This window comes from Chelonoidis abingdonii, chromosome 18 (assembly GCF_003597395.2).
Source record: "Chelonoidis abingdonii isolate Lonesome George chromosome 18, CheloAbing_2.0, whole genome shotgun sequence".
NCBI classification, from domain to species: Eukaryota; Metazoa; Chordata; order Testudines; family Testudinidae; genus Chelonoidis; species Chelonoidis abingdonii.
The window spans coordinates 14,676,567-14,686,855 of NC_133786.1; the positions used below are offsets into that span (position 1 = coordinate 14,676,567).

Consider the following 10,289-nt stretch of genomic DNA (forward strand, 5'->3'; position numbering starts at 1 on the left):
GGGCAGGTATATATATGCTAGCAAGCAAGCGTAGAGAATACGAGGTTAGTTCATCAGGGAGGGTGAGGCCCTGTCTAGCAGTAGAGGTGTGAAAACCAAGGGGAGAGAACTGGTTCTGTAATTGACAAGCCATTCACATTCTTTGTTGAGTCCAGAGATGATATGTAAATTTGCAAATGAAACTGAAGCTCAGTAGTTTCCTTTGAAGTCTGGTCCTGAGGTTTTTTGCTGCAGAAGCCACCTAAGGTCTGCTATTGTGTGGCCAGGGAGGTTGAAGGCTCTCCTACAGGTTTTTGTATATTGCCATTCCTGATATCTGATTGTGGTCATTATCCTTTTCCGTAGTGATGTCCAGTTTGGCCGATGTACATAGCAGAGGGCATGCTGCATATGATGGCGTATATTACATTGGTGGAGTGCAAGGTGAATGAAACCAGTGATGGTATGTGCCTTATACTCACACACAACTATTTCAAGTTTGAATGACTATATACCTCCGACAGTGGCATGCTATGGGCACCGCATGGCCCCACAATACGCCAATTTTATGGCTGACCTGGAACAACGCTTCCTCAGCTTCGTCTACTCACGCCCCTTCTCTACCTACGCTACATTGATGACATCTCATCATCTGGACCCATGGGAAGGAAACTCTAGAAATTCCACCACGATTTCACAACTTCCACCCACCATCAACCTCAGCCTGGAGCAATCTACACAGGAGATCCACTTTCTAGACACCACGGGCAAATAAGTGATGGTCCACATTAACACCACTCTATATCAAAACACCGACCGCTACGCCTACCTTCATGCCTCCAGCTTCCATCTGGGCACATCACACGATCCATGTCTACAGCCAAGCACTGAGGTACAACCGCATCTGCTCTAACCCCTCAGACAGAGACCAACACCTACAAAATCTCCACCAAAGCTTCTCAAAACTACAATAACCCGCACGAGGAATTAGGAACAGAATCAACGAGCCAGACGTGTACCCAGAAGCCTCCTACTGCAAGACAAACCAGAAAGAAACCAACAGGACTCCACTGCCATCGCCTTACAGCCCCAGCTAAAACCCCTCCAACGCATCATTCAGGGATCTACAACCCATCCTGGACAATGATCCACACTTTCACGAATCTTGGGTGGCAGGCGAATCCTTGCCCACAGACAACCTGCCACTGAAACGTATTCTCACAGCAACTGCACACCTGACCATAGTAACTCTAGCTCAGGAACCAATCCATGCAACAAACCTCGATGCCAACTCTGCCCACATATCTAACCAGCGACACCATCATAGGACCTAACCAGATCAGCCATACCATCACTGGTTCATATCACCTGCACGTCCACCAATGATATACGCCACATTGCCAGCAATGCCCCTCTGCTATGTACATCGGCCAAACTGGACAATCACTACGGAAGGATAAATGGACACAAATCAGATATCAGATGGCAAATACAAAAACCTGTAGGAGAGCACTTCAACCTCCCTGGCCACAAAGCAGACCTTAAGGTGGCTATCCTGCAGCAAAAAACTTCAGGACCAAGACTGTCAAAGAGAAACCTCTGAGCTTCAGTCATTTGCAAAATTTGACACTCATCAGCTCTGGACTCAACAAAGAACTGTGAATGGCTTGCCAATTACAGAACCAGTTTCTCCCCCTTGGTTTTCACACCTCTACTGCTAGAACAGGGCCTCCCCTCCCTGACTGAACTAACCTCGTATCTCTAGCTGCTTGCTAGCATATATATACCTGCCCCTGGAAATTTCCACTACCTGCGTCTGACGAAGTGGGTATGCATTTAAAAAAAAAAAAAAAAATTGAACAATTTCATGACATATCGGTCAAATGACCTCTTCAGAACAGGCACTTCCAAGTCCATGATCTAGTTTTGCCATGTTAATTAACATGCTGTGCGAAGTGACTTTTGTGAAGTTCCATATATTTATCTGTGTTTATTTCCTGTAGGGAGGCACTTTTACGGTTTCCAATTTAGGAATGTATGGGATTAAGAATTTCTCTGCCATAATCAATCCCCCTCAGGCATGTATTCTGGCAGTTGGTACTTCAGAAAACAGGCTGGTGCCAGCAAATAATGAGAAGGGGTAAGTATTAAATAGAGCATTATCCAGATTCAGTTAACTCTTCAAACAGGTGACATTTTCTTTGGAATAATGGCTAATTTCCCCATCAGAAGGTCAATATTTTGCAATATTGCACAGTGCAACTATTGCTCTTCATGAGGTGCTTTTGATACATCATAATTTTAAATACATTGTGTAGGCAAATCTTATCAATCTGTTTTCAGTTTAGTTATGTTAGGGACTTACGTGGCTCCCATGGCCATATTATCCAACCATCTCACAATGGTTAATGTATTTCTCCGCACAATGCCCCTGTGAGATAGGGAAGTCCTGTTGTTGCCAAGGCACAGAGAGGAAATAATTTGTTCAAGGTCGCACAGGAAGGAATTGAACCTTTATCTCCTAAATTCTACATTAGTGCCTTTCTCACGGGACCATATTTGGCACAGTGTGGACTTTTGAATCTGGTGAGCATACGAATGACATGTCGTATAGATAAAACCCATCATACTGCCTGAAAACTCACCCTGAGGTAGACAGGCCCAGAGTGTGACTTGGCATGGAGGTGGAGTGAAGTTGTATCACAAATGTATTTGCATTTTATTAAATAAAATGACCTGCATGTTCCAAAGGGATCACCTAATTTCAGAAAACGAAGCATACGATCTACTCTGTCATGTACATCTTCACCATGAACATTTGTGGAGATAGAAACGTAGATCTGAGTACTACAGGACTAACCCCCTTCGGTGTTTATCTTTTATAAAAGTCCTGGGTGGTGTGTGACTATCACTGGCTGACAAATCTCTGCTAACTAACTTGCAGAGTGCTAAATATGGGATTTTGTTTCTCTTCCCAGGTTTGATGTGGCCAGCATGATGTCAGTTACTCTCAGTTGTGACCATCGAGTTGTGGATGGAGCAGTTGGAGCCCAGTGGCTTGCTGAGTTCAAAAAGTTCCTTGAAAAGCCAACAACCATGCTGCTATAATCGAACCAAACCACCAAGACTTTCCTAGGTCACATTGTTCTGTTCTAATCAAGCTATTTATATTTCAGTGATTAGACTCTATTAAACAAATCTTTCTTTATTTTAAATATGTATATTAACTGGTAATTTTTACCAGTCTGTACAGATAAATAGTTTGCAGAAGGCTTTACAGAGCAATATAGTTATACTGTATTTTATACAGTTAATTTGCCAGTGTTTCTCAAAAAAAAAAACAAGTCAAGCATTTTGGATTTAAAATCATGTGAGAACTCCTGAATTGGGGGAGGGGGGGAGAGCATACACAGATATATAATCCCTTGTGTTCTCAGAAATAAGAGAACCAGATTGTAAACATCTGTGCAAAAGAATTTGTAAGGATTGGTAGCTCAAATCTACAAGCCAGTTGTTTGCTTTTTTTTAAGAAGTGAACCCTAAGTGGTCTGTTCTTCTGCTAGTATTAGTGAGAGTGACAGGCACATATTGAGAGGAGGAATATTTTTTCATAGGACAAAGGGTTCACATTCCAATTCTTCCTTGAAATTCAACACTAGCTCAAATTTTCACAGCTAAGTGAACCCTTTTAGAGGACTTTAAAAAATTAAAAAAAATAAATAAATAAGAGGCAAGAGAGAAGTTGCACTAATCAGGCTATGAAAACAGTAAATCAAATCTCTTCTAAATGCCACAGAGAATGTGCCCCATCCTTGTGGATTTTCACATGTGTGTATTTTTGTATGAAATTATCTTAAATGGCTGCTTTCCCTCTTGCAGTGTTAACAATACACCCTGTTGAAATGGAAATAGTTGTTCTGCAGAACAGTCAGGAGAATTTCTTGCTATGTGTGCTGATCCCATTATTAGCATGTGTAATTTGGCCATTGGAATCCCATTCCTGGGAATCATTTCTGTGATGACTTGGATGTTTGAAAATTGATTTTTCAGACATTCTTGACATAGGAATCTCTGACATTAGTTGAGGTCATTGATACCACAATTCTTAGATGAAATGTCTTTACTGTCCCAGCCTTAGTAAACTGCGAATGTGCTGTTCCATGTATATAATGTACGTAAAATGCTTTAAATGGTTTTCTATTGGACTTGTACCCAAATACACTAATCTTGTGTCCTACAGTGGGGGGACACATTGTGGCCACTCCCAATATTCCACTTTCCAAAGGGAAATGTTAACTTAAAAACGATCATGTAGTGGATCAGTGACCAGGAGAGCTTGGTAGGAACAAAAGGTTAAATAAATTCTATACAGAAACTTATTCTGTACCCTATACGTTACATTAAGTATTGTCTCTTGTAAAGCTGTGCTACAGAATCAACTAAAGGTAATACTGAAAAAATAGACTGTGGAGATGAAATATTTGTGAGAACTATTTAATGTTTTACTTGATTGGTTGCAGTTATGCCTAACTTCAATGGTTGGGTAATAAGAAAAGTTGTTGCACTTAAGTTTAAAAATGTTCTAATTCTCTCAATTCCAGATTCTCTAGTGAGTCCATGTATTCTATTAAATCTTTGGAATTGTAAGACAAATAAAAATTGTCCCAGTGCTTTTTCTGTTTAGTAATGGGTGCTGCTGACCTCACTGCTTGTGCAGTCTATCCAAGTTGTCAACCCTTTTGGTTGGGCAAATGTAACTTACCCTATTACCCTTAAGATTTCCAGCCATAAGTGCTTCAGTAACATCTTTGGTAGGCCACTGACATGCAGCACTGGACTTGGATGATCTATGTTTCTGACTCCACTGCTACACTGTGTACTTAGAATTCTGGTTAAGGAAATCCTGGACACTCTTGTTATCCCATCCCCATAATAACTTGAAAATTAATCATAACAGGGACTACCTTGTGCCAAAGGACCATTGTCCTATTGAGAGCCTGACTGGGGAACAGGTTGCAGAACAACAGAATGATCCTTTCAGCTCCGTGTTTGTATTTGGTTTTGTGGTGCTTGCAGTGCCCTGGTGGATGCTATACACTCCAACAAGGGCAGCTTATGTACATGAACACGTTTCAGTCTGACCTATAACTACAGAAATGCAGTCTTTAGATGCAATCCTTGTAACAGTTTCAGAACAGAAAAAGGAGGAAAACTAAGAATTGCTGCTCATGCGTAAATGAGTCTGTTAAAATTAAATACAATTATACATTTCTAACCTGTCTGTTCTAATTTCTGATCTATTTTTAAACATAGTTATTCCTCTGCCATATTGTTATATGCTGTAATGGAGGACAGTAAGGTAAAGCTAAAGTGGGTACAGCCTGGTATAAAAGGGGTGAGTACATTGGGACATCAAACTACTTACCAAAAAGGCATCATGAAACTGATGCTTTATTTCCTCACCTACAGTCTGAAAAATAATTTCATATTAGAATAGAATATGATCATTATTGCCTTTGTAAGACAACTGGACTCCTGACCCACCTTTTCCAACCTCTGAAGTATTCATTTGTAATGTTATCTCATCTGCTTTGGCTTGTTTTCTTCGTGAATGCTAGCTGGCACCACAGACATATAGCACTTGGGAAGTGTTGATAGTAGAGAAACCCTTTTGGTAGATACCGTCATTCACAGGGTTCTTGAGCCTTAATATCCATTATGTAAATAGTATTTGAATTGGCAGACTAGTTCTAGAGCACTACTGTTATGTTGCCTAGTTCTGCTGAGATTGCAACACCATTGCATGGGTGGGTTAAGGCCAACTCTTAGTAGTGCTCTCAGTAGTGAATTGGCTTGGAGACTGCTCACCTCACTTTTTAAAGGTAACCCCTGCAGATCTAGTTGAAAAAGAAGCCAGGTTGTGGGAGAGCTTGCACTGTTACATATCAAGCATTATCAATGTCACCATCTTTCACTAGCATTAAACCCTCTATTTAAAAAGAAACAGTTTGCTAACACCAGATAAGAGTTTCTTCAGCGGAGTAAAACCAGAAAGGAAAACACTATTTCTTCAGAGTTAATCACCCTTTATTGCTCTACTGATGGACAAACTGAACATGGTAGTAAAGTTTATAATGTAGAATCGCGTTAGAGATAAAATGATTTAAGTAACCCTCAAATGCTTACAACTTTTATTAAGAATTCCTTCCTACTCTATATACAGTACACTTCCTCTCTATGTAAACTTTATCACCCCCCTTCATAGACAGCAGAACAGATACTTAGAATAACACAGTGATACTGATTTCTACATATTAGTAAGATCTTTACCATTAACCTTCCTTTTAATCTTTAAGAGTGACACATACCCATAATTTTTTGAGAACCTGTTGTCCCTAACATTTTCTTTAGGGAATTGGCATTATGATAAGCAACACACCTTTTCCTGTGTTAAATGTTGCTGTAGTTGCTTCTTCTTCGACTAACTCTGGCAAATCCAGCTGTAATCTGTATTTTTCAGGGACTTCAATGATTACATCATCCTAAAACATAGGTAAATTAAAATACTCCGTGAGCAAGTATATGTGTTAAAGTGACTTTCTAAGCCTGTTTGGATTCAACAGAGAGGAAACACAGGTTTTCGTTCCTGCAAAACTTACCCTTGAAAGGCTCAGTTCACATTCAGAAACGGAACTAACTTTAGGCATTTCAACTTTCAGTTCAATCTTTAGAGGTTTCCTGTTTGCATCCTTTGCAATGGTCAGTTCATAGGCTGGTGTGACTGGCTCCCGTACCAGCTCCATACTGGCAATTTCTTCTATCAGATGCACTTTAGACTGTGTAACATCCTTGTTCAGCAGCAGTGTAGCATTAGTGCGGTCCTCCTCTCTGAGGTTGTTCTTTATCTGGTCCAGGGTCAGTTCTTCCAGAAAAAATAATATTCACACAGGTAGTTAATAAAACATCTTATTAGAAATAGTTTAGCTGTAGCTTTAACTGATGGATTTATACCAGTTAGCAAAATGTGCCAAAATGTAAGCGTCAGCTTTGTGATTATGAACTCAGCTGCTGAAGCTTGTATACTAATTTCATGGAGCTCTTTCCATCTTCATTCCTCATTTCCACTTTTATTTGTAAGTAGGTACAAGACTGAAACTCAAGTTTCCAGTGTTCTGTATCTTACAGTGAAACCACACAGGCCTGATTCTACTGGGCACAGGCCTACAAGATGCTGAGCAACTTGCAGGGACAGGGCACAGGTCCGTTTCAATATTCTTTAGATTTCAAGGAGACGGAAAATAACATTGTAGCCACCCCCCACATAGATGGGACTGGGAGTTTAGCCTTTTCCGTTTCCATTACACCATCTCTTGACAGTAATTTAAAAGAAGTGTATGTACCATTCCTCGTGTTCCTGTTGAAAAGTGGAGCTGGTAGTGGTCCTGCTCTCAGACTCTGTTTCATCCTTTTCAGGCTTCCTTTGAGTGTGAATGTTGCAATGTGGTAAGAGTGGGAGAGACAGAGGTTGTAATGCTCCTCAATGTATTTAAATGTCAGACAGATCACGTGATCCATTTCTGCTTGGTTCTCCCGCTGAAGAACAGTCGGATTATATGCAATATCTATGATGGAGTAAATCTCTAGAAAAACAGTGTGTCAAACATTATTGCTGTACTGCTACAATCTGTTTTATAGGGGATAGAATACATCTGCCATAGGTACAGTGGAGGTAACCTATATTAAGAATAATTTTGATGCTTTTAATGATTAAATGTTTTGAAGAATCAATAATATGAATAGGAAGGGGCTTGATGTGTGGTTTCCTATGAGGACCTGGTTCCAGAAAACTGACTTGTAGAAAATACCACTCCCATCCTGCAGATCACTTATCGACATGTGTAAAGTTAAACATGGGAGTTATTTCCCTGCATTTAATGGAACTGAGACTACTCATGTGCTTAAAGATGGGTACATGTGCTAAAGCCCTAATCCTGCAAGGCACTTAAGCATTTAGTGTGATCTGCTTTTTCAGAAGGAACAACCAGTTTTACTTAGGGTTTAGTCTATACCTCCTCCACCTTCAAGTTGCAAGCTGTATACCGCCAATGGCACTTTAAAAGGGCTGCTCTTTGCCTTTCCTCTCATTTCTATAGGATTGTATTGGAAAGTGTCCTAACTGTGGCATGTACAAAGAGTATTTTGGAACCCATTATGTACTTGCCTGCTTTATCGGACACCTCCTCAAGTGGGCCAGCACTTAGAGGTAGTGGATCAGTAGGTGACTTAGGAGCTGGGACTCTTTTCCATCTGCAGAGGTTAATGAATAATGATTTTTCATTAGGATCCTGCAAAGAGAACCCAAAACCACTTAATCACCACAAATGTTTAGGTCTCCTTATAGCCAAAAGTGCAATGGAACCAAATGGTTAACAACAGGTAAAATCATAGGCCACTTTCAAATCCTTAACTACCTATAAACTTCCTAGTTCAACTTTATATAAAACATGTAAAGAGCTATGTTTGTCTTTGTGCCCACAGGGCTTTCGTATTGAAGAAAAAATATACAGGTGGAAAAAACAAAGCTAGTCTAAATGATCATATACCAGGAGCAGAATAGGATTTAAATACAGTGTATGAATATTGATTTTAGGGACACAAAGGGGTCTTTTTACCAGACAACAGCAACAACACGTGTCTTGTCATAGTCTGTGCTATGTAGGACATTCAACAACAAACCAGCACTGCTTTAGAGTCTGATCATGACCTATGGTTGTGCCAGTGTAACTGGGGAGTACTTCCAGGGTGGTCAATGGAGTTACACTGCTGCAATAGTTTGAGAGGAGAATCAGGTTTCTAGTATCTAGGAGCTGGCTATTTCCATAGCACAAGGGGGGAGAGCTGCCTCTCTAAAGACATGTATTCACTGCCCAGAGGTACTAGTATCCAGCTCAAGTTATGGGGTTCACCCTCTCAAAGTTTACTGTGATCTTAGATGCAGAATATATCCTGGATTTCCATGTTACATTAAGTGATCTGCTATGATCATCAATTCTGGCAGAATCTCAGAGCTAGGAATCCAGCTTTGTCACAATGGGATGCATTCCTGTTTATTGATGAACCTCAGGCCACAAAGTATGCCTGAATTATATGTGATCTCCTCCAGACCCTTACTTTTCCCATGGGCACTGCTTGGTTTAATTAGGAATGGCTTTGCATTTAACACTAGAATTCATATCTGCATCTGCTGCTATTTTCAGTTCCATGTAAACATGGTGCTTTTCCCACAGGCATACAGACCAGTTGGGTAACCTGGCTCTGACAATGGCTATTGTCCAATGCTTCTGTGAAAATAAAAATCTTCCACAAGGCAGCTGTTTGTGCCCTTCATGATGGTGCATTTTGGAAAGGAGCACTGCCTCCCACCCAGAAGCACAACACATGAGAACTTTTATTATTTTTATCCTAACCAATGGCACCACAGAGGCTATTTTTCCTCACAAAAATCGAATCCTTTTTTAACCTTACTGAGCCATTAGGCAGAATGATATCCTCACTCCATCCCCCATTGGTGTATCAGTACTCTTGGGTCTCTAGCAGTGAACACTGGTGCACAGAAGGACCTTCACCCACTCCCAAGGGTCTTCAGATAGCCTGTGAGGGCTCCCATGACACAGCTCAGCTAGCAGTGCTGGTTAGGGCCTTTTTGCAGCCGGAAGCATCTTCCAGGCACTACCATTGCCAAGTGAGATCCTACTGGAATCTCATGGCTCTTTCATAGTATAAGCCCTTGCCCCATGTACCAGTATGTGGGTCTGTAGGCAAAGATGTGGTTCAGGGGGAGTGCAATATTGCTTTGCATCCTCCAGCTGCTGCTGCATGAATCTGTGGTAACTCTCAGGGGTGCTTTCTGCCATCTCATCCAGCATACTCCAGAGTTGGGTCACTTGAGTCAGCATGTCCTTTGAGTGAGCAGGAGCCGCCATCACTAGCACAAATGTCCCTCAGGAAGCAGCACGGGTTCTACACTTAACCTATAAGAGAATTAGGGAGAGTATTTGCGTTGAATAGCTGCCCTGCACAGGGTCCATGGGGTTTGTATCCGCGACGCCAGGGCAAAATATGTTCTAGTCACAAGAAAAAGGATGGGGGATCTATTTGCCAACCTCTCCCCAGCCCCTTCACCTGCCCCTGGGATCTGAGAGTCACATTAGAGGTCCCTCGGCCCGCATCCCAGCGCCCCCCGTGCCGCCCCCTCGGCCCGCATCCCAGCGCCCCCCGTGCCGCCCCCTCGGCCCGCATCCCAGCGCCCC

At 41.5% G+C, this 10,289-nt stretch overlaps 1 protein-coding gene and 1 long non-coding RNA gene across 2 annotated transcripts in view; one reads left to right on the forward strand and one right to left on the reverse strand.

The window, feature by feature from the left end:
* LOC116824038 (uncharacterized) overlaps positions 1–10,289 on the forward strand; it is a 141,671-nt gene that overhangs the window by 13,902 nt on the left and 117,480 nt on the right. The gene's annotated exons all lie outside the window — the stretch shown is intronic.
* On the reverse strand, positions 5,413–10,248 carry PIH1D2 (PIH1 domain containing 2). Its single transcript, XM_032788019.2, has 5 exons — positions 9,780–10,248; positions 8,201–8,324; positions 7,380–7,619; positions 6,639–6,901; positions 5,413–6,521 (listed from the first exon to the last, which is right to left on the reverse strand). Exons 1-5 carry the CDS (start codon positions 9,960–9,962, stop codon positions 6,387–6,389), a joined length of 945 nt encoding a protein of 314 aa, XP_032643910.1. The 5' UTR covers positions 9,963–10,248; the 3' UTR covers positions 5,413–6,386.

Excerpts from the sequence above, each read along its gene's own strand:
- PIH1D2 (XM_032788019.2), bottom strand. The coding sequence starts at position 9,962 with ATGGCGGCTCCTGCTCACTCAAAGGACATGCTGACTCAAGTGACCCAA. Across the intron at positions 6,902-7,379 it reads CAACAGGAACACGAGGAATG|AACTGACCCTGGACCAGATA; the intron begins GTACATACACTT and ends TTTTTCTGGAAG. Across the intron at positions 6,522-6,638 it reads GTGAACTGAGCCTTTCAAGG|GATGATGTAATCATTGAAGT; the intron begins GTAAGTTTTGCA and ends CCTATGTTTTAG.